This window comes from Nerophis lumbriciformis, linkage group LG38, assembly GCF_033978685.3.
Source record: "Nerophis lumbriciformis linkage group LG38, RoL_Nlum_v2.1, whole genome shotgun sequence".
Taxonomy (NCBI): domain Eukaryota; kingdom Metazoa; phylum Chordata; class Actinopteri; order Syngnathiformes; family Syngnathidae; genus Nerophis; species Nerophis lumbriciformis.
The window spans coordinates 19,711,612-19,736,974 of NC_084585.2; the positions used below are offsets into that span (position 1 = coordinate 19,711,612).

Sequence of the window (25,363 nt, forward strand, 5' to 3'; positions counted from 1 at the left end):
CATAGCGAAGGACATACCGTATTTTTTGGACTATAAGTCAACGTTTTTTTTTAAAGTTTGGCCGTGGGTGCGACGTATACTCCAGAGCGACTTATGTGTGAAATTATTAACACATTACCGTAAAATATCAAATAATATTATTTATCTCATTCGCGTGAGCGACAAAGCAAATGGCAGCTATCGTCACACACACGTCAGCAATCGTCACTCACACGCTAACCAATAAGAATTTGGCGGGGGCGGGTCATGGCAGAAGTGCATTGTGGGTTTTGGAATGCTAATTGCTATATGCTATACGCTACTGCCGGAGCTATTAAAATGTATCACATCAATGTTGGCGGTAACTTATAAAAACTGAGAAGGACTGAACTAAAATGTCACCGAAAAGGAAATCATATACTGCAGATTACAAGCTGGACATAGTGAAATATGCACCAGAAAACGGCAATTGAGCAGCAGAAAGAATGGACGCTCGCGAGGCATACCAGGAGCGACACCGAGGTGGAAGATTTCATCGGATTTAGCGATCGGGAGTGATAGATTGTTTGGTAAACGTATAGCATGTTCTATATGTTATAGTTATTTGAATGACTCTTGCCATGAGGTGTTGCGTTCACATACCAGGCACATTCTCAGTTGGTTATTTGTGCGTCATATGGCGTACACTTATTCAGCCTGTTGTTCACTATTATTTATTGATTTTAAATAGCCTTTCAAATGTCTATTCTTGGTGTTGGATTTTATTAAATAAATTTCTCCCAAAAATGCGACATATATTCATGTTTTTTTTCTTCTTTATTGTGCATTTTCGGCCAGTGCGACATGTACTTCGGAGCGACTTATAGTCCGAAAAATATGGTACACTATTTGATTTCCTATTATGCAGCTCATTTTTACTTGGCAGTTTTTTAAATATCTTGTGTGACATGCACAAAAGTGCGCTTTATTTGTTTTTAACTATTGTAGTGGCGTTCTGTACAAAAAGTGCACTTTAATTTAGTGCTGTTTTGATATGTCATCTTAGCAACATCATGCACAAAAGTGCACTCATAGCTTGTTTTAAAATGTCTCTGACAACCGTTCTGTTTTGAAATGACATGAATGTTAGTGCCACTGCTTAATGAATACAGTTTTGGTAAATTGCCTTAGTTATGATTTACCGCTCTGCGGGAAAGTTTAAAATTACCATATATTAATGCAGTATGAACTAGAATGTTTTAATGTAGACACAGAATCATCATACTATATATATATATATATATATATATATATATATATATATATATATATACACACACACACACACACTTTGGAGCCCCTGCCTCAAAAGAAAATGTTTGCCTTAGTGCCCTTTAAGGCAACATTTGCCTTGACCTTAAACATTTGAGGCCTGTATGTGTGATGTTACTGAATGGATTCCAAAAATAAAGACCACGAATACCTTTTTAGGAACACCGTCTGGATTGTCTCCAGCGTGTTTCTGAAGGTGTAAGTACAACTACATCATCAAGTGAGTTTGCAAAGCTGACGGTTGTATTACATATTTAATTTTATTTTTAAACAAACTAATACAGTAATCATCACATAATATTTCTCAATAAACTACTTCATAAATATGTAATACAAATAACTTTGAAATTATTTTCCTTGCTTTATAAAGAGAATAAATGTTAGGAGTAAAAATGATTTAAACGATGAATAATACATTAATAATACTATATGTAATGCTAACGTACAGATATTCTAAAAACCTCACAGAATATTTAAAAACAAAGCTGACCAGAGTGCTCTACAAATTAGGTTAGTTACAGTATAAATTAGTTCACTATGTTCAAAAATACAAGATTTCTCTGTGAGCAGGAGATAAATCTGTCGACAGCAACACACATACATCTAAAACAACTTTTGCTTCATAATAAATTATTTTGTTAGGTCTATATTTTCTCTACTTTGTTGATCTGACCGCAAGCAATAGTATGTGAACACGTGACACAATCAATTAACATCGCTCCAGCAGCAACTGAAAAGACTGCATTGGGACATAGCGAATATCTCCATAAAAGAGAAAATCGTACAGATTAAAAAATAACAATTTGCTCCAGACAACGACGCAGACTTTAATTTAGACGTTAAATATATTTTGACACATCAGATGATGTAGTAATAAGCTTTTCATCAGTAAACACATTTCCATTCATTTGACCTTAGTGAGGAGTCACACACATAGTGGTGAAGTTCTCGTCCTGCTAAAACACCAAAACTCTATGCTCAACTACGACGTGTCTTGTACATACATAACACTAAATACCTTTTCAGAAATATAACGTATAATAATGTGTTCTCAGTGATGTATACCTGTTTTCACCGCGGTGTCTGCAAGACAACGGTCCCACTTTCTTCCGTGTTCTGTCGCCATGTTTCCGGGTCTCCGAGGTCCTCCCAAGTATCGCGAGAGGTAAACAATCTCGTCGACGCCTAAACGTGTGTTTATTATTGTTAGCGTACAGTACATTTATCAATTCCAAATTTAAACTATTTACAGAACTTGTGTGAGCCTATGGCTTTACATTTTGTTATAAATATATATATATATATATATATATATATATATATATATATATATATATATATATATATATATATATATGCAGAGGTGGGTAGAGTAGCCAGAAATTGTACTCAAGTAAGAGTACTGTTACTTTAGAGATTTATTACTCAAGTAAAAGTAAGGAGTAGTCACCCAAATATTTACTTGAGTAAAAGTAAAAAGTATGTTGTAAAAAAACTACTCAAGTACTGAGTAACTGATGAGTAACATATACACACATATCATATATATATATATATATATATATATATATATATATATATATATATATATATATATATACACACACACACATATATACATATATATATATACACACACATATATATATATATATATATATATATATATATATATATATATATATATATATATATATATATATATATATATACATACATTGATATATACAGTATATAATTTATATATTTTTTTGTTGCCGTTTTTGTTTACATGTTAATAGTGTTTTAATGAATATACATGCATGTTTAACACATATAGATTCCTTTCTTTCATGAAGACAAGAATATAAGTTGGTGTATTACCTGATTCTGATGACTTGCATTGATTGGAATCAGACAGTAGTGATGACAAACGTCCACGTTTTCAAATGGAGGAGAAAAAAAGTTCCTCCTTTCTGTCTAATACCACATGAAAGTGGTTGGTTTTTGGCATCTTATATGTCCAGCTTCCATATTCGTTTTTATACACTTTACAAGAAATACATTGGCGGCAAACTCCGTAGCTTGCTAGCTTGTTTGCGCAGGCTTTCGGAGACTCTAATTTTGAAAGCGCAGGCGCGATGGAGCGGCACTTTTATTGTGAAGACAGGAACTGTGCAGTCAGTCTTTAGGCTTTTGACGGGGTGTACGGTTAAAATAAAAAATGGTCTTTTTTCCTTCACACTTTTGATTGATTGATTGGAACTTTTATTAGTAGTTTGCACAGTACCGTACATATTCCGTACAATTGACCACTAAATGGTAACACCCCAATAAGTTTTTCAACTTGTTTAAGTCAGGTCATGTGACCCCTGGCTCTGTTTGATTGGTCCAACGTCACCAGTGACTGCATCTGATTGGTGGAACGGAGTGAACGTCACCAGTGACTGTATTTGTTGAAACGCAGGCACTATGAAGGTCTGTCTGACAGACCAAAACAAACAAAGCGTGCATTAACAGATCGATAAAAATTAGTAGCGAGTAGCGAGCTGAATGTAGATAAAAGTAGCGGAGTAAAAGTAGCGTTTCTTCTCTATAAATATACTCAAGTAAAAGTAAAAGTATGTTGCATTAAAACTACTCTTAGAAGTACAATTTATCCCAAAAGTTACTCAAGTAGATGTAACGGAGTAAATGTAGCGCGTTACTACCCACCTCTGTATATATGTATATATATATATATATATATATATATATATATATATATATATATATATATATATATATATATATTGCATTCTATTTTAGTTACTTTATTGAGTTTACAACCCCCTGACGCTGTTTTGTACTGTTTTTGTACTTGTGTTTATTATTATTTATCGATTTATTGATTGTTTGTAAATGTTGCAGATTACAAATAACGGTTTATACAATTAAAAAATTAATGATAATAAAAATAAAAGTACATTTATCAATAGGTGCATACTCGCTGTTGAGTCCAACACTATGTACACGATTGTGTACATTTGGGGAATGATCCAACTATCAATATTCCAATAATATATTCGGTATCAGATCGACACAAGCCTGATGATATTGATATTTTCACTTTTTTTTCTTATAAATATCTGTGTTTTTGTTCTGTTGTTAAAATATATGTACAAACTTAATGCAGTGAATGCGTCCTTGAACACAGGAGGGCTTTAATGGAGTGTTAAAATATTGGAGTCAATTGTAGTTTTGGCTTCTATTTAGGTGTTTAGCATTGTGTTGTTAAATTGCTCACAAATACCTGCTGATACAATGTTTTTGTTTTCCTAAAACCTTTGTCCTGTGGTTTATTCTGAATATTTATTCATCAACAAATGGAAAGGTAAAAATCACAAAATCATTAAATGTTATTCAAAAAATGTCCAAATTAAAAGTTTTGATTTTGGCAATACTGATTCGATACCAACATTTGTAGTATTGCCCACTTTCATGCATGCCATTCAGAAACAAAACACATTAAGGCCAACACTTACCTATGCATTCCGTACAAGTAGTGAGTCAGTGACATAAATACCGTGAAGAACTCTGAATTCTAATCAGGAGATACAAGATGATAGATAGGCTGCTGGAAGTGTAAGGAAAGTCATTTTCATACAGATAATCCAGAATATGCAAAAGTTGTAGTAGTTATAGTGGTGTAATACTTTATATGTAGTCAAATATTAACTTTGACTTGATGCCAACTGTGACGATATCATCAAATAGATTTACCCTTCAAGCAACGTTAGAATCAACATCTTATTGTCAGTTTGGTTCTCAAGTGGATCAAAACACTGATATGTTTGCTTTGCACTTTGCAGATAGAACATGAAATATGATGGTTGGCTGCTCACGTACGATCTTGAAACAAGGCTAATTTAGTCCAAATTACTGTTTTGGTAATTAATTTGACCAATAATTAATTTTGGTTATCTTATAATATTTTTGAATGATATTTGTTTTATTTATTTTTTTGTTCAAAATATAATCAATTATATTTGAAAAAAAAAAACATATTCTGTGCCCCAATAATTAGTATGTTGGTTTTTTTTACAGTTATATACTTTTTTTTTAAAAATTATAACAAATATAAAATTCAAATAAAAACATTTTATCGAGTTTTACATCATCCAGCCATCCATCCATCTTCTACCGCTTGTCCCTTTTGGGGTCACGGGGGGTAATGGAGCCTATCTCAACTACATCAATTACTTGATAAACTGACCATTGAAAATTCTAACTCAAAACAATTCAGGCAAAATGGAGTGTATGTACTGTAAGGCAGCAACCAGCAGAGGTGCTGTTGATTCAGCCTAGACTAGTTTGCTGTATAAAGTTCACATTAATTAAAAAATAAAAAAGTTAGACAACTTACAAGCTAAAAGAGGTTCAGTTTTGTTAATGATATTCAACTCCTTTGATGCAAAAAACAACCTATTTTACGAAAGGGGTGTCCAAACTGCAATCTTGGGGCCAATTGCAGCCCTCAGCTAGTTTATTATTAGCCTGCAGCATATCCTAAAAATATTTTAATAAGAAGGACAAGCGGTAGAAAAAAGGATGGATGGATGGATGGAAGAAAGAAAACAGAGACATTTAAAAAAAAGTTTAATTCTTTTAAGAAGTAATACTAATAATTCAATAATTGGTCACTAAAAATGTTAATTTCTTTTATTTGATGTGGACATCACAATTACTGTATATCAGACAAACTATATGCATTATTTAAGGACTAATTCACAACACTTGTCCACTGGAAGCTATTAAGATGATGAAAATAGCAAAAGTAATTAGAATAAAAAAGGGGGAAAGAAAAAGAATGCAGTGTACAATAATAACTTTACTACAATGAAAGAGAGGGATTTGGTCAAAATCAGCAAGGATGACAGCGAAATACTTTACTTCATTAAATTCATCAATTATTTATTTTTCAATTTTGACCTCTAATGGACGGAAAATTATGTGGATACATTTTCTTTAGTTGGTATACCTCAAGCCATTCAGAGATGTTTATTAAAGCCTGTGTCAGATGCTCACCTGCCAGGCTGGGTGTTTTAGTTAGTAGACACGTAAATGACCTTGTCATCAGCGCACATCTGGCAGTTGACATCTGGACAGCAGCTTGGTCGACCATTAATATACATAGTGAATAACAATGGACTAAGAACTGACCCTTGCGGTACTCCAATGCTATTTTTATTCCGATGAGACTTTGCCCCATTGACCATGACATATTTCTGCATCCCACCCTGGAGATCACATTACAGCAAAAAATGCAAAAGCTGAAATGCAGGTTGTTTTTATACAAACCCCAAAACCAGTGAAGTTGGCACATTGTGTAATTCGTAAATAAAAACAGAATACAATGATTTGTAAATTCTTTTCAACTTATATTCAGTTGAATAGACTGCAAAGACAAGATATTTAATGTTCAAACTGAAAAACTTAATTTTTTTTGCAAATAATCATTAACTTAGAATTTAATGGTAGCAACACATTGCAAAAAAGTTGGCTCAGGGGCATTTTTACCACTGTGTTACATGGCCTTTCCTTTTAACAACACTCAGTAAATGTTTGGGAACTGAGGAGACCAATTTCTGAAGCTTTTCAGGTGGAATTATTTCCCATTCTTGCTTGATGTACACCTAAAATTGTTCAACAGTCCGGGGTCTCTGTTGTGGTATTTTAGGCTTTGTATTGCGCCACACATTTTCAATGGGAGACAGGTCTGGACTACAGGCAGGCCAGTCTAGTACCCGCACTCTTTTACGATGAAGCCACGCTATTGTAACACGTGGCTTGGCATTGTCTTACTGAAATAAGCAGGAGCGTCCATGATAACGTTGCTTGGATGGTAACATTTGTTGCTCCAAAACTTGTATGTACCTTTCAGCATTAATGGTGCCTTCACAGATGTGTAAGTGCCTTGGGCACTAATACACCCCCTGGCTTTTGAACTTTGCGCCTATAACATTCCGGATGGTTCTTTTCGTCATTGTTCCAGAGGACACGACGTCCACAGTTTCCAAAAACAATTTGAAATGTGGACTCGTCAGACCACAGGACACTTTTCCACTTTGCATCAGTTGATAAATGGCTTTCGCTTTGCATATTAGAGTTTTAACTTGCACTTACAGATGTAGTGACAAACTGTAGTTACTGACAGTGGTTTTCTGAAGTGTTTCTGACCCCATTTGGTGATATCCTTTACACACTGATGTCAGTTTTTGATGCAGTACCGCCTGAGGGATCGAAGGTCACGGGCATTCAATGTTGGTTTTCGGCCTTGCAGGGATTTCTCCAGATTCTCTGAAACTTTTGATGATATTACGAACCGTAGATGGTGAAATCCCTAAATTCCTTGCAATAGATGGTTGAGAAATGTTATTTAAACTGTTGGACAATTTAATCACGCATTTGTTCACAAAGTGGTGACCATCACCCCATCCTTGTTTGTGAATGATGAGCATTTCATGGAAGCTGCTTTTAGATCCAATCATGGCTAACCTGACTCGCCAGATCCTTGTAGTTCGCTGAGCTCCACACAAGGATCTGGGACTTCTCAATAGGAGATGTATTTCAGAAGGCGGGGCCTTGTAAAAAAAATAATTGTATGTGAGTGGATAAACCACTTGTCCGTTATCTTGAATGACGTGCTACTTCAACCACTCACATCGAAATCAACCCGTGACGGTGATGAGAGCGACGCTGGGAAATCCAAACCTGGTCGGAAGAAGAGCCAAAACATCCTTGCCACCAATAAATGCCTTCAAAACCGTTCTCTGTTCATCTTTTAAAGAATTAATATTCGATAGATTCGACAAAAAAGTTGCAATAGCAGAATCAGTGTTAGCACACGACGTAGCAAGGGCTGCGTGCCGCCATTGTTGTTTGAATCAAACAGTCGCTTCGGCGCTACGTCACATCTATGAAATTCTTGCCCGGCAATCCTGATTGGTTCATTATTTTTTGCTATCTTGAAGGAGTTTGCAATGCCTTCGAGCCCGGACCCTTGTGTGGAGCTCAGCAAACTACAAGGGTCTGGCGAGAGTCAGGTTGAATCATGGCACCCACCTGTTCCCAATTAGCCTGTTAACCTGTGGGATGTTCCAAATAAGTGTTTGATGAGCATTCTCCAACTTTCTCAGTGTTTTTTGCCACTTGTGCCAGCTTTTTTGAAACAAGTTGTTGCAAGTATCAAATTCCAAATTAGCTAATATTTGCAAAAAATAACAAAGTTTTCCAGTTTGAACGTTAAATATCTTGTCTTTGCAGTCTATTCATTTGAATACAGGCTAAAAAAGATTTGCAAATCATTGTATTCTGTTTTTATTTAAGATTTACACAACGTGCCAACTTCACTGGTTTTGGGGTTTGTAAATGTATAACTTCCCAGCAAATCAATGTTGCATCAGTTTCAGCCTGCATATACAGGTAAATTGAAAGATACCAAAATGGCCCTTCTAACCATTGATTTTTCAAAGGAAAACGTTTTGACAACATTGTTCTAAGACAGTGGTTCTTAACCTTGTTGGAGGTACCGAACCCCACCAGTTTCATATGCACATTCACCGACCCCTTCTTTAGTGAAAAAAAAAATGTTGTATTTTTTCAAATTCAAGACAAAGTTATATGTTTTTGGTAACACTTTAGTATGGGGAACATATTCTAAGTAATTTAAAGTTATTTGGTTAGGGTTAGGGTAAGAGGGTTAAGGCCAGGGTTAGAGGGTTAGGGCCAGGGTTAGAGGGTTAGGGTTAAAATAAGGCCATGCCGAATAAGGCATTAATAAGTATTTGATAATTAATAATGACTCGTTAAGAGCCAATATGTTACTAATTTGCATGTTAATAAGCAACTAATTAATGATGAATATGTTCCTCATACTAAAGTGTGACCATGTTTTTTTACTGGTGCACAAAATGAACCGTGCATGAACATCACCTTGTTCAAACAACAAAACCAACACAGTGCATAAACTCACAACAAATTACACACCTGCAAATCAGTCTGACTTCTGCTGTTGCCGTATCCGTAATACGCCGATAGGGAGAAGTTTTTATTTACACGATGAGTCGGGTGTGTTTTGACCTCCGCTGAACACCTGAGCCCGACTCACCGAACCCCTAGGGTTTGATCGAACCCAGGTTAAGAACCACTGTTCTAAGATATTGAACATGCAAAACATTCTCTGAAGCTACAAAGGAGGACAATCAAATTTAAAACATTTGTATGCTCGTACAACACTTAAAACCTTTAGCATATCAGTATGTGGAACTAAATTATGGAACGGATTAACCAAAGAAAACAAACAAAGCACCAATATGATTCAGTTTAAGAGACTGTTCAAACTACAAGTGTTCACAAAGTACACAGAACACTAATTATTATGAATATCTTGAACCTGCTCAGTGGCCTTGTGGCCTTGTCGTGAGTTCCAACCCCGGCTGAGTCATACCAAAGACTATCAAAATGGGACCCATTACCTCCCTGCTTGGCACTCAGCATCCATCCATTTTCTACTGCATCAAGGGTTGGAATTGGGGTTAAATCACCGAAATGATTCCCGGGCGCGGCCACCACTGCTGCTCACTGCTCCCCTCACCCCCCAGGGGGTGAACAAGGGGATGGGTCGAATGCAGAGGTTAATTTCACCACACCTAGTGCGTGTGTGTGACTATCAGTGGTACTTTAATTTTAACCCTTTTTTTTCTTTTGAGACAACGATTATTTATGTATTTAATATTGGTTTACTTACTATGGTATATTATTCATTTATCACGTATTCACTGGGGCAGCACGGTGGAAAAGGGGTTAGTGCATCTGCCTCACAATACGGAGGTCCTGAGTAGTCCTGAGTTCAATCACGGGCTCGGGATCTTTCTGTGTGGAGTTTGCATGTCCTCCCCGTGACTGCGTGGGTTCCCTCCGGGTACTCCGGCTTCCTCCCACCTCCAAAAACATGCACCTGGGGATAGGTTGATTGGCAACACTAAATTGGCCCTAGTGTGTGAATGTGAGTGTGAATGTTGTCTGTCTATCTGTGTTGGCCCTGCAATGAGGTGGCGACTTGTCCAGGGTACGTGTACCCCACCTTCCGCCCGATTGTAGCTGAGATAGGCTCTAGCGCCCCCCGCAAACCCGAAGGGAATAAGCGGTACAAAAATGGATGGATGGATGTATTCACTGCTCTGTTACCGAGAACAAGGAAATTGGATGACATTGCTATGGTATGAAAAGAGGTAGGATTAAATAAGCTCTGCTTCTTCCTACTCCTTTTCGGACGTGCTGTAATGAAACGACTGGAAATATGTGATGCATTACATCGTATCGTATGCATGTTCGAAATAAACTGAAACTGAACTGAACAATTATGCAGCCAACAAAAACGCAAAGTCAGAAATGTAGTAATGGCAACATGCACAAAAGAGTACTGTGCAATAAATGAGACTTATTTGCGCCAGTAATGCATGCATGATAAAAGGTTGGTGAATAATAAGCCTTGAAGTTGCAAGAATAAAGCTCGTCTATTCCAGTACGTGAAGTGCACCACTCCTCTCTTGCCATACTTGGCAATGCCTTTCTTGCTCCGTCGCTATTGGCTGGAGCGGAGGAGGCCCGGAGTGACCCGGACATGCTTCCCGGGGCCCGCTGTCTGACTGCCGCCTCTCTTTCCTGTAAGATCCGTTGAGGAAGTGAATTTCGCTGACAGGGTTGGGCTCACTGAGGGAGAGGCGAACAAAACACATCTTCCGCAGGGGGGGACTAGCAACAAAACAAAACAAAAACAAGAAAAACACCCCAAAAGGCAAGAGGAGCGGTTTGACAAACCATTCGAAGGCTATAAGGCGTACGGTCACCTGTGAAAAGCGTCTCCCCTGCCCCGCCGCAGACATGGTAAGTGTCGCGCCGTTCGAGTTTTGATGGTGCTAGTGGCTAACTAACGGCTAGGCTAAGCTAGGCTAACATTAGCTGCTAACCCGAGAGTAGCCGCTGGGGTTGATCCAAGAGTTAACGAAGTAATTAGTACCTTTATTGTTAACTTAAAGCTTTTATTGAACAGCGTGATTAATCAACGGCAGAGCCAGACGCCGCTTCTCCACCTAGTTAGCTAGCCAGCTAGCCAGCTAGCTAACTGTTAGCAAAGCTCGGTAGGCGTAAAGTTAGCACGAGAGGATGTTTTGGGATTTGACACAAGTTAGTGAAGAGCAGTCGAGAGGAGTCCCGCTATTACACTCACTAAAGGACAGTGCTCTGGTTGTGCGGTACCGAAGCGCACGCAGGTTAAAATAGTCAAACGTATTGCTTGTTGCTAAATTAAGACTTGTCTGCTTATGTTCCCTACCGTGACGAGCTGCCAGTGTCAAATAATCTCTGCCTCTGCACTTAGTGGTTTTGACACTTTTGGAGCAATGTTGAACACTACCAGTATACACTAACAGCAGTTAGCAATTTAATTTCCTTGTTTGCATATACGCAAATGTTAGTTATTGAAATACATTAGCACTGTTTAGCACTGTTTTCTCCCTGACTTGGGGTCACAGCTGGAGCCTATCCCAGCTGACTTGAAGTGAGAGGTGGGGCACAGAGGGCTCATCACATACAGACAACAACTGTTTTACAATGTCATTCCCACCTGCGGGCAATTTACAGTGTGTTTACTCAAACCTAACCCTAAATGGTTTGTTTGGTCAAGTGTGAATGCAGTCCACTTAACCCAGAACCGTAATAAACTAGTGGCCTCTAGGGACCCGTTTACACTAAGCTGGGTAAGGTTATGCAGGGTAAATCCCACCTAACCTTATTCTTGTACACACACACACACACACACAACAATGGCACCGTTTAAGACCCCCTCCCCCCTGCGTCCGCCGGCGCAACACGACCTAATACGCATGCGCGGAAAATACGCACGTCATAGTCACCTCCAGTGTTGCATTGTGTGCAAGTTCTTAAATTTAACTTATCTGAACAAAATTCAGTGTTGTATTTCAATTAACTGGAATCCAGTGTGCTGTGAGGTCCTATTATAGTGAATCACACCTGAGCCATCATAAATTAATCAAATCTTTATTGGACACAAAAGTACAGAAGGTGATAAAGAACATTTGACTTTATATACTCTGGACCTAGACGTTGAGTCCGCGACATACCGTATTTTTCGGACTATAAGTCGCTCCGGAGTATACGTCGCACCGGCCGAAAATGCATAATAAAGAAGGAAAAAACATATATACGTCGCACTGGAGTATAAGTCACATTTTTGGGGGAAATTTATTTGATAAAATCCAACACCAAGAATAGACATTTGAAAGGCAATTTAAAATAAATAAAGAATAGTGAACAACAGGCTGAATAAGTGTACGTTATATGACGCATAAATAACCAACTGAGAACGTGCCTGGTATGTTAACGCAACACATCATGGCAAGAGTCATTCAAATAACTATAACATATAGAACATGCTATATGTTTACCAAACAATCTGTCACTCCCGATCGCTAAATCCAATGAAATCTTCCTCCCCGGTGTCGCCTCTGGTATGCACCGTTTCCTTTCTTTCTGCTGCTCGATTGCCGTTCTCTGCTGCATATTTCACTACATCCAGCTTGTAATCTGCAGTATATGATTTCCTTTTCGGTGCCATTTTAGTTAAATGATAAATGGGTTATACTTGTATAGCGCTTTTCTACCTTCAAGGTACTCAAAGCGCTTTGACAGTATTTCCACATTTACCCATTCACACACACATTCACACACTGATGGCGGGAGCTGCCATGCAAGGCGCTAACCAGCAGCCATCAGGAGCAAGGGGTGAAGTGTCTTGCCCAAGGACACAACGGATGTGACTCAGATGGTAGAAGGTGGGGATTGAACCCCAGTAACCAGCAACCCTCCGATTGCCTGCACGGCCACTCTACCAACTTCGCCACGCCGTAGTTCAGTCCTTCTCAGTTTTTATAAGTTACCGCCAATGTTGATGTGATCCATTTTAATAGCTACGGCAATAGCATATAGCAGTTAGCATCCCGTAACTCACAATGCACTTCTGCCATGACCCTCCCCCGCCTAATTCTTATTGGTTGACGTGTGAATGACGATTGCTGACGTGTGTGTGACGATTGCTGCCATTTGCTTCGTCTCTTACGCGAATTAGATAAATACAATTATTTGATATTTTACGGTAATGTGTTAATAATTTCACACATAAGTCGCTCCGGAGTATATGTCGCACCCGCGGCCAAACTATGAAAAAAACTGTGACTTATAATCCGAAAAATACGGTACATGGCGGACAATAACTGATACAGTCTACTTTGCCAGTCCAAAAGCAATCGCCGTTTTCCGTAGTCTTCACTCGACGGCCAGGTAATACAAAGCACACGCTACTTTTTTTATCACATCCACGGGAGCTCGCATTCTCGTTGTCTCTCCTTCGACAAATGGACAAAGTTTTTCGGTAAATAGCATCACAGCTGACCTGGACATTCGAAAGTTCTCTTGCCGTCTGAGAAGGGTTGTATCCGAAATAGCTGCAATCGCTTTCTCTTAAGGTATTCATGTGTGATTTCCACAAGCGTCTGTACATGTAGAAGAAGGAGGAACACGGGCCTGTCTGGATGACTCGCCTTCATATTTCCAGTTGTTAGCTCCGAGTTACAAAACCGCTTTATTATGAAGCTGGCTGTGGCGCGTTCTTTCTGACGTCACTTCCTGTGTGGGCGCGGTCTTTCTGGCGTCACTTCCTCTCAGAACTCAGTTTGTAAACGATCAATGAGTCCATACAAAGCTAAGAGCCGGAGATTCAAGAAATACACGGCGCACTTACCCGTGTAAAAAATTGTCCGAGGAGGGGGACCTTAAACGATAGTTTATTGTGGCTGAAACGGGGCTTAGGCTAAATAATTATTCGTTTAGTGTAGACATAGTCTAAGTGAGAGGTGGGGCACAGAGGGCTCATCACATATAGACAAACAACTGTTTTACAATTTCATTCACACTTGCGGACAATTTACAGTGTGTTTACACAAACCTAACCCGAAATTGTTTGTTTGGTCAAGTGTGAATGCAGTCCAGTTATCTCAGAGCCGGAATAAACTCGTGGACTCTAGTTCTGAGTGAAGCATGTATGACCGCCGATTGCAGCAAATTTGGATGGTATGCTACTACCAAATGCAAGCAAAATCCAACAGATATCTGAATAAAGTAAAGACTAAGAGTAAATACAGTAGTTAAACTTACCTGTAGCTTTTGAACAAATGTATCTGATCATTAGAGTTTGCTGAAGTCATCAAAACATCTCTTTAATCACCTTTTTGACCTTTTTGTATCATTTTTTTGTATCTTGTTTTAAAAAATCTCAGCTGTTAAAGATTCCTCTCATAGAGGAAAAAAAATCCATCTGATGGTTTGTGACTCGGAAGACGTATGTTGTTTTGAACAACTTATAAGTCAACACGTGGCATAGTCCGTCAAATTGAAGTGCAACTTTATTTATACGCTTTACTCGAGGGATGTAACGATATGAACATTTTATTTCAAGGTTATTGTGACCAAAATTATCATAGTTATCGTTGGGGTGTGAATCTTTGATCGCTTAATGATTCGATTCAATTTCGATTCCTGAGGTGATGTTTCGATTCAGATTCGATTCACCACAATTCTCGGTTCAAAGTAATTCTCGCAACGTATAATTTGTATGATACATTTTTAAAACAGGTTACAGGTTGGAAAAAGCTTCTTCTGGTTGGATGTAGATGGCCTAAAAACATCTTTTTACAAATTGATTCTTGTTTAAAAAGATAAAATAAATATTTCATACTTTTGTTAAAAAAATTTTTACATTTTAAACTTACCTTTAGCTTTTGAACAAATGTATCGTGTTGATCATTAGTTTGCTGAAGTCATCAAAACATCTCCTTAATCAGCTTTTTGCCATTTTTGTATCATTTATATCTTTTTCCCTAAATCTCAGCTGTTCGATTTCTCTCATAGAGGGAAAAAAAATCCATCTGATGGTTTGTGACTCGGAAGACGTATGTTGTTTTGAACAACTTATAAGTCAACACGTGGCATAGTCCGTCAAATTGAAGTGCAACTTTATTTATACGCTTTACTCGAGGGATGTAACGATATGAACATTTTATTTCAAGGTTATTGTGACCAAAATTATCATAGTTATCGTTGGGGTGTGAATCTTTGATCGCTTAATGATTCGATTCAATTTCGATTCCTGAGGTGATGATTCGATTCAGATTCGATTCACCACAATTCTCGGTTCAAAGTAATTCTCGCAACGTATAATTTGTATGATACTTTTTTAAAACAAGTTACAGGTTGGAAAAAGCTTCTTCTGGTTGGATGTAGATGGCCTAAAAACATCTTTTTACAAATTGATTCTTGTTTAAAAAGATAAAATAAATATTTCATACTTTTGTTAAAAAAAAATTTACATTTTAAACTTACCTTTAGCTTTTGAACAAATGTATCGTGTTGATCATTAGTTTGCTGAAGTCATCAAAACATCTCCTTAATCAGCTTTTTGCCATTTTTGTATCATTTATATCTTTTTCCCTAAATCTCAGCTGTTAGATTTCTCTCATAGAGGGAAAAAAAAAACATCTGATGGTTTGTGACTCGGAAGACGTATGTTGTTTTGAACAACTTATAGGTCAACACGTGGCATAATCTGTCAAATTGAAGTGCGACTTTATTTATACGCTTTACTCTAGGGATGTAACGACATGAAAATTTAATTTCACGGTCATTGTGACCAAAATGATCATGGTTATCGTTATGAGTTTGAATCTTTTATCGCTTAAGTATTCGATCCAATTTCGATTCCTGAGGTGATGATTCAATTGAGAATCGATTCACCACAATTCTCGGTTCAAACCAATTCTCGCAACGTATAATTTGGTATGATACTTTTTTAAAACAGGTTAGAAAAAGCTCTATTTTGTTGGATGTAGACGGCCTAAAAACATCTTTCTACATATTTATTCTTGTTTAAGAAGATAAAATAAATAATATTTCATACTTTTTTTACATCGATTTTTAAAAATGATATATTGATTTCGAATCGGAATGAGTAAGAATTGAGATTCGGATGTGAATCGATTTTTTTTTGTGCACCCCTAGTTATCGTTATTATTAGGGTATTGTTGAATATGCTCAAAATGTACTAATACACACTGAAATCTTTCAACTAAGTTTTGTTTAAAAACATGAAATGAAATAAACTGATTGACAATGTACTTTCTTGGCAGAAGAAACATTAACTATTGTTCTAGCTTCTTAAGAGCCACTTATTTTGAGTGTTTTAAATATGTTTATCTTCTGTTTTAATGTGCACAATTGAATAGCTTGGTTGCTTTGACAGCAATGTGTTTATAGGGGAACTGCACTTTTTTGGGGAAATTTTGCCCATCGTTTTCAGTCATTATGAAAGACAAGACGGATGGGTTTTTTTTGTTGCAAAAAACTCACCCAATGGGGATAACGAGAAACCTTGGAAGGGACTGCAGATGTGGGACCCCCTTGCTGGTCTCCCAATGGACTGGACTTGCACATAAAGTCGGGACCTGGGGTGACCACTCCTTATGCATCAGTAGTGGACGTCTCTGCACCCCGACGTGTCTACATGCAAGAGGATACCCTGCTGGCCCCCTCTATGGACTGGACTCTCACATTATTAACTGTATTCACTCGGCATCCATTGCACCGGTCACCCAGGGGAAAATCCCCACATCTGCGGTCCCTTCCAAGGTTTCTTGTTGTTCCCATTGGGTTGAGTTTTTTCTTACCCTGATGTGGGATCTGAGCCGAGGATGTCATTGTGGCTTGTGCAGCCCTTTGAGACATTTGTGATTAAGGGCTATATAAGTAAACTTTGATTGATTGATTGGGTGACCGAAGCAATGGATGCCGAGTGAATATAGTTACCGTGAGAGTCCAGTCCATAATGAGGCCAGCAGGGGATCCTCTTGAATGAAGACAAGTCAGCAGCGCAGAGATGTCAGCAACTGATGCATAGAGCAGTGGTTCATCCTGGGTCCCAAGTTGGAACAGCTAGCGCGTCATCCGTAGAGGCTGATCTGTGGCCATCTGATAACCTCTCCACACAGGAGAGAGGGCCAGAGCAGAAAAGAGAGACAGCAAATCAACTGGTCTAAAAATGGGCCTATTTAAAGGCTAGGGTGTACAAATGAGTTTTAAGATGGGACTTAAATGCTTGTACTGAGGTAGCATCTTGAACTGTTACCGGTAGAGCATTCCAGAGTGCTGAAGCCAGAATTGAAAACGCTCTTTAGTCCGCAGACTTTTTTTGGGCTCTGGGAATCACTAATAAGCCAGAGTTTTTAGAATGCATATTTCTGGCTGGGACATATGGTACAATACAATCAGCAAGATGAGATGGAGGTAGACCGTGTAGTATTTTATACGTAAGTAGTTCAACCTTAAATTCACATCTTAAGTGCACAGGAAGCCAATGCAGGTGAGCCAGTATAGGCGTAATATGATAAAAAATGTTGTCCTTGTCAAAAGTCTAGCAGCCACATTTTGTACCAACTGTAATCTTTTAATGCTAGACATAGGGAGACCCAAAAACATTACATTACAGTAATCGAGACGAGACGTAATGAACGCATGAATGATGATCTCAGTGTCGGTGGTGGACAAAATGGGACACATTTTTGCGGTATAAAGGAGATGAAAAACGCCTGTTTTAGTAACACTCTTAATGTGTGACTTAAGTGAGAGAGTTGGGTCGAAGATAATACTGAGATTCGTTAGTCACTTAGTATAATTGTTTGATTGTCAACTGTTAAGGTGGTATTACTAAATAAGTGCTGGTGTCTCGCAGGACCGATAATCAACATTTCCATTCTTGGTGTTAAGATGCAAAAAGTTACTGTACATCCATTGTTTGAGTTCATTAAGACATACCTCCAGGTCACTACAATCTGGTGTGTTGGTTAGCTTTAGGGGCATGTAAAGTTGGGTGTCATCAGCATAACATTTATAGCTAATGCCGTATTTGCGTATTATGTCACCTAGCGGGATCATAATAATATGTATGCTGAAGAGTGCAGGGTCAATAACCGAACCCTGTGGAACTCCGCACGTTACCTTAACATACTCCGAGGTCCCGTTGTAATGGGAGACGCAATGCATCCTGTCAGTCAGTTAGGAGTTAAACCAAGAAAAGGCTTAAGTCTGACATACCAATACGTGTTTTGATACGTGGTAATAGAATGTTATGATCAAGGATATCGAAAGCAACGCTGAGATCAAGTGACAGCAACATGGATGATGCATCAGTATCCATAGTTAGCAATAGATCATTCGTCACTTTTGAGAATGCAGTCTCAGTAGAGTGCTTTGCCCTGACACCGGACTGAAAGGGTTCACAGAGATTGTTAGATGCTGAGGGTTCATTTAGCCTCTGTGCAACAATTTTTTGGAAGATGTTCGAGACAAGGGAAGGTGGGACACCGGCCGGTAGTTTACCATGAGGTCAGATTTGAGGTTAGATCTTTAATATTTAGAATGCATTAAAAAAATAATAGTATATCCGTCATCATGTCTTTCATAATAATTGTGAACGATAGGCAAAATTCCCCCCAAAAAGTGCAGTTCCCCTTTCAGTTTGGATTGGGTGTGGCAATTTTTAATGGGGAAAGCTGTTAATGTCTCAGTTGCTTATGTTTGCATTTAAGTTAGCTAGCAAGCTAGCAAGATCATTTTAATTTATAACAGTAACGCTGACCATCAGGAATTTTACCGGGGTTTATCATACTGTTTATTGTTACATCCCTACTTTATTCAGAACATTATTTGGGCCGCTGACAAAAATACACGCGTGAACACTAATCTGAACTGCACGAAAGTGACCACCCGGTATTTTTTTTCATTATCGGTCCAGACTTGGGATGTAATGGTTACAATTAATGCTGAACTGCGGTAATACTCCCAACGGTTAGCATTACCGTTTTAAAATAAAAATGATCGTAAAACCGTGATTTATAACCACAATTTGACAAACTCAGGGAACCGGCGATACTGCTCAATTACTTTCAAAGCAAGCTGGCGCGCTAATGAAAATCAAAGCAGTTTTTCCCATTAAAATAATGTAAATTCAATTAATCTATTCCAGATATCCAGAAATACTAAAACCGATTTTATAGAGAATAATTATAGTATTACATGTAGAATAAATATAAATAATGAATGAAACAAACTACGAGATCTTTCTTGAATTTAATAGTTTGTCTTTTCAAGGCAATCAATCCATCGTAACTTGACTGTTCAGTTTGTCTTAAAAGGTTTTGCCTCCAATTCATACTCACAGACTTAGATTGGTCAGATCTCGATAACTTGATTGGTCAGATCTAGCTAGTCTTAGCCATTAATTGGTTGGATCTAGAGATCTAGATCTGACCAATCGTAGGTCTATGAGCATGAACTGATGAAGTATACTTGGATGAGAGGCGAAACGTCTTCTAAGACGAACTGAACAGTGTAGTTGCTTGAAATAAATCGATAACCTGGATGAACGAGAACATCCGTAGACAATAGTGTTTGTAATAGGTCTCCACAATTTTGAGAAAAAATCGAATTCCGATTTTTCTCTCCGAAATTGCGATTTTGATTTGCATTTTGTACATTTTATACATTAAAAATGCATAAAAACATCACAGTTGAGGGAAGACACGTTACTTTTAGACCGTCAATCAACATTGTAATCTCAAGGTGCCACACATTCAAACAATATGCAATAATTTACTTCAAAAAGTATTTGGGTTTATGCAGACATACAGCTTTTGTCTACATCATGCCCTTTAACTGAATAAATAATCGATGAAAACCACAGTGTTTTTAATGCAATGTAATAATATATATTATTAATGCAATTATTCATTTAAAAGGATATCAACTTTTATTTCTCAATACTGTAAAATTGTTTACCATTCTTCCAAAGCCATGCACCTGGGGATAGGTTGATTGGCAACACTAAATTGGCCCTAGTGTGTGAATGTGAGTGTGAATGTTGTCTATCTGTGTTGAAACTGCGATGAGCTGGCGACTTGTCCAGGGTGTACCCCGCCTTCCGCCCGAATGCAGCTGAGATAGGCTCCAGCACCCCCCGCGACCCCGAAAGGGACAAGCGGTAGAAAACTGGATGGATAGAAGGTAAATAACGTTGTTATCCTAAATAAATAGACGAACAAAAATTAAAATTGACTAATTTCTTTAAACCAAAAAATTAACCTACATAGATATTGAACATTTTAAAGTGCATTTTTTCCCCAGTTGGAAAAATTAGGTTGGACGTTGTCTTTTTGTTTATTGCTATCACATGAGCACAGCATTTTTGCTCGTTCGTGTTGATGGGATTATATCGCCCATCCAATATGAAGTTGGAATGATTCCACAACGGTATATTTGGTTTTATAATCGTATTTTTTTCCTCCTAAATTGTGTTACTTCTCACTGGCGAGTCACAAGGCTCTCTGTGCTGTGAGTCTGTTGGTGGCAGGGCCCTGCTCTAGTCTGCACTGAGACAAAGATTGTGAATGAGTAAACAAAAAGGGTCACTCTGTTCAGTTAATTCTACAGTTAAATAAACGTGAGCAGGTGCTAAGAGCGATGCACAAAGTAATACGTCTTTCTTCCTGTTTGAAACGATAGACGAACAAACACGAGGCTCAACAATTCTGATTGGTGAACATGTCTTGCCAGTCAAATGGAGGATAAAAATACAAAACCTCAGCCTCTTGCAGTTATTTATCGCACTAATTAAAATCTCGATGTTGATTAAATTTCAGTACAGCCCTAGTTTGTAACTTTTTTAATTTAAGTGCTTTTAGTCACAACTTTCTTTGGCCCCATGGCTGCCTATTTTACAGACATACTAAAAAAAGCAGAGACTAGGGAGTCTTTGTTTGGGCACATAATTCTGCAGAATGATACGCGGGCAAACTTATTAGCAATGTTTGGCGGTATGATAACAGAGACGGAATACGAAAACCAAGGCAACATTTTTCGCAAAGTGGGGTGTGTGAGAAAACTGAGGTACCAGTGTACCAAACCACAAGTGTGATTGTACACTTAAGAGTCTCAAATTAACATAATATGCGTGTTTTTGTGACGCTTCAAGATTGCGCTAAACACAACTCTTACCGTGCTGTTACATATCCTTACTAGCCTAAATTGTAGTATGCCTGATATGGGAAAAGCAGCTGTCCCTTCTCCCCGGTCGCTCGCTCTCCCCGCAGCCTGACCTCATCCATCGTGCTGGCTCAGCTGCCCCCCACCACCACCCACTGACCCCAGAGTTGTCGGTGTGAGCCAGTGTTTACTGGGGGACGGGAGCACTGCTAAACACGACGTCAAAGGAGTGTAGGTGTCTGTCGGGGCAGCCTGATGCATCGTCTGAGAGTGATTTTAAGACGGGATAAAGGAAACATTGCTGTAGACATGACATGTTTTGTTAAGGGTCAACTTTTACGGGAGGGGGAGATGTTTACAGGAGGCAGCTTCCTCCCTCTGTGACATATTTGACTGCACAAGTATACTTGCGTTAGCTGCACTTTGAGCATATTTCATCAACATGGAACATAGTCGATAAATTAGGTGTGTTTGACAGATTAAATGCGTCCCTTTTTCTCACGTCACACGTCCTAGCGCCTTAAAGGGACAGTGTTGCTTTATATTGTTTAAGGCACCATCGGATGGATGTATGTTGTCATATTGCATTGCAGTAAGTTTAATACTTGAACTGAGAGAACATACTAAATTCTTACTTGCAAACTTGCAAAATAAAATCCTATTTTTTTTCTGTGAAAACTATTTTTTATTACGATTTCGATTTATTTGGTACAAACTACACAAGTCAACAGAGGGGACGTCGTCATGGTATTTGTCATGGCTAATAAAACGGCTAAAGAAATGTACAGATATTTAACAACAAATCTTTGCTCATTATTTGTATCAATATTTCAGCTTTTTGTCATTACATTATACCTTTTTAGCAAATTTTATTTTATTTTAGATGCGTTAGCTTTCAGTCTGTATCAGCTGCATTCACATACAGACCACGCCCCCTCGACTGATCGAATGAAAGAAAAACGGCTTCAACTCAGTGAGAGTCTGCAAAATGTCTTTATGGAGCCATGTTTCTATGAACACCATCACATTTTATCCCCTGTACTCGAAACAAAACTTTGCTCCTCCATTTTCTATCTTTAACAATCGGACATCGGTGTATAGCAGGCAGTGGCAGTTTTTCCTCTTCGCAGGCATGGTGCCTTATTTCCCATTTTATTTTTCCTTTGCCCAGGGATCGGCAACCCAAAATGTTAAAAGAGCCATATTGGATCAAAAAATTAATAATATATCTGGAGCCTCAAAAAATTTAAAGCCTTATATAAGTTTTATAATGAAGGCAACACATGATGTTGAAATGTATTATTTAATTCTACACATTTTTGTAACATACATTAGTAAAATGGAAACATCAGGCTGTCTTCTTCTCGTGGGTTTATTACATTATTTGCAAGCTGGGTAAAGTTTGCTGTGTATTATGGCACGCAACTACCAGAAATGCAGCCTATATTACATACAGTTAATGTGTCATGAGCCATGTAAATATAAATTAAATACACAGAGGACAGAAGTAAAGGAAATTAAATTAGTTTAAATATTCCTACAAACGAGGTATACTTATGCAATATGTATTGTTTGAATGTGCTCAAAAAGTACTTATACAGTGAAATCTTTTGACCAAGTAATTTTTTTTAATGATTACAGTGTTTCCCACAGGACAGGCATCTATTTGTGGTGGTGTGGTCGGCGGGCGGGCGGGGTGGGGGGGTGGATGGCGCGGCGGCAGCGGCGATGACCAAGAAGAACGCGGAGTTGGAATATAATTACAACATTTTATGTACATATTTATATACAGATTTGAACAATTAGTGATTCACTGAAATATATTTATTAATTGTGGTTCTTACAAAAAATATATCTTATAAAATATAAAAGCTAAAATGTCTCTTAAAGCTCTGCCCCTTTAATTAGTGAATACTAAATAATTTAACTTTAGCCTACTACTACAACCATATTATTTACCAGCAACATGAAGTGAAACAGAGGCAGAGGTGTCCTGCCACAGTCAGTCAACCTCCTCCTCCTCCTCCTGCTGCTGCTGCTGAACAGGTCGCACCTGTGGTCCGAACTGTAGGCCTACCTCCTCTCCAAGTCCAGCCCTTTTCGGTCGTTGAAAATATTTTTCTATACTCATCTGTGTGAAGGAGTGAACATCCAACATTAGAATTTATTACTAACGAGCAGAAGCGCTCTATGTACAGTGCCGTCTAACCTTAAGCGGTAGCAGCTCAACACATGCAGGGTTCAACGTTAAGGTTTTTTCTACTTGCCTGACTTCTCAAATCTACTTGCCCCAATATTTGTACTTGTCCTGCCTAGGTTTTTTTCTGGCTGTGTAGTGCTCATGGCTTATATCTTAATAGAATCCTTCCCGTTGACTATTTACAACACTACACAGTATTTATTATTATTATAATTATTATCTATAATTGCATTTAAATGGCATTGCATACATGTAAAATTAAATGCTATTTCACATTATTTGACCAGTAGCAGTTACACTCATCTGAACAGGTCAGCCACCTGTTTAAAGCCCAATCACAGTTGAAATCTTGAAATAAATGGTCTTTAATGGCCAAAACATTAACCTGGACAACATTTTAACAGCTGGTTGGCTCAGATTTTATTATTTTCATTGCATTCACATGCTGCAGTGGACAGTGGACAATTTAGCTTCAGTCCATGTGTGTTTATTGACAACATGGTTATAACCTGGACACGTTAGCTCGTCGGTATTGTAACACGTGACTGTTACTATGAGTGTCTGCCCCGGGCCACGAGTCAAACAGCGGCGGTGTTAATGAAGCAGCGTCAGGCTGCTCACCGTCAGTGAAACGCTCGGTGAAATCACGGATTAACGTTAAATATATGACGAGCCGCGAGCGATGCAGCTATAACCTATCTACTAGTGATGGGTTGATGAGGCGTCATGAAGCGTTTTGACACATTGCAAAACTGTATTGATACTGTGTCGATACTGTGTCACTAAATACTGACATCTGCTGGACATTAAACATCCCTACAGGCAACCTATGGACCGACTCAACTGACACTGATTTTATGACCTAGTACAGTGGTTCTCAAATGGGGCTACGCGAACCCCTGGGGGTACTTGAAGGTATGCCAAGGGGTATGTGAGATTTTTTTTAAATATTCTAAAAATAGCAACAATTCAAAAATCCTTTATATATTTATTGAATAATACTTCAACAAAATATGAATGTAAGTTCATAAACTCAGTGAAGCACAAGCTCAGGTTTGTCACTAAAATGTCTGTCAAAAAGAACTGTGAAAAGAAATGTAACTATGCAATATTCAGTGTTGACAGCTAGATTTTTTGTGGACATGTTCCATAAATATTGATGTTAAAGATTTATTTTTTTTGTGAAGAAATGTTTAGAATTAAGTTCATGAATCCAGATGGATCTCTAATACAATCCCCAAAGAGGGCACTTTAAGTTGATTATTACTTCTAGGTGTAGAAATCTTTATTTATAATTGAATCACTTGTTTATTTTTCAACAAGTTTTTAGTTATTTTTATATCTTTTTTTTCCAAATAGTTCAAGAAAGACCACTACAAATGAGCAATATTTTGCACTGTTATACAATTTAATAAATCAGAAACTGATGACATAGTGCTGTATTTTACTTCTTTATCTTTTTTTTTTCAACCAAAAATGCTTTGCTCTGATTAGGGGGTACTTGAATTTAAAAAAAAATCACAGGGGGTACATTGCTGAAAAAAGGTTGAGAACCACTGACCTAGTATATACAATAATATAAACCAAGTCATTGTATTTCATTTAGGATTATTTCATAACTTCATTTAAATAAAATTATATTTTTTGTCTTTTTTAGATACAGTCAATAAATAATGTGAACATGTATCA

The 25,363-nt window shown here is 37.9% G+C and overlaps 2 protein-coding genes across 2 annotated transcripts in view; one reads left to right on the forward strand and one right to left on the reverse strand.

Moving 5' to 3' along the window:
* The window catches only part of micos10 (mitochondrial contact site and cristae organizing system subunit 10), a 16,502-nt gene extending 14,037 nt beyond the window's left edge, over positions 1-2,465 (reverse strand). The window contains exon 1 of the mRNA XM_061932545.1: positions 2,356-2,465. Within this exon, the coding sequence (XP_061788529.1) occupies positions 2,356-2,416 (61 nt within the window). The 5' untranslated portion in view covers positions 2,417-2,465. The remainder of the gene's footprint in view (positions 1-2,355) is intronic.
* An 8,437-nt stretch (positions 2,466-10,902) lies between these two features.
* Positions 10,903-25,363, forward strand: part of capzb (capping actin protein of muscle Z-line subunit beta) — a 38,338-nt gene continuing 23,877 nt past the window's right edge. The window contains exon 1 of the mRNA XM_061932177.2: positions 10,903-11,196. Within this exon, the coding sequence (XP_061788161.1) occupies positions 11,194-11,196 (3 nt within the window). The 5' untranslated portion in view covers positions 10,903-11,193. The remainder of the gene's footprint in view (positions 11,197-25,363) is intronic.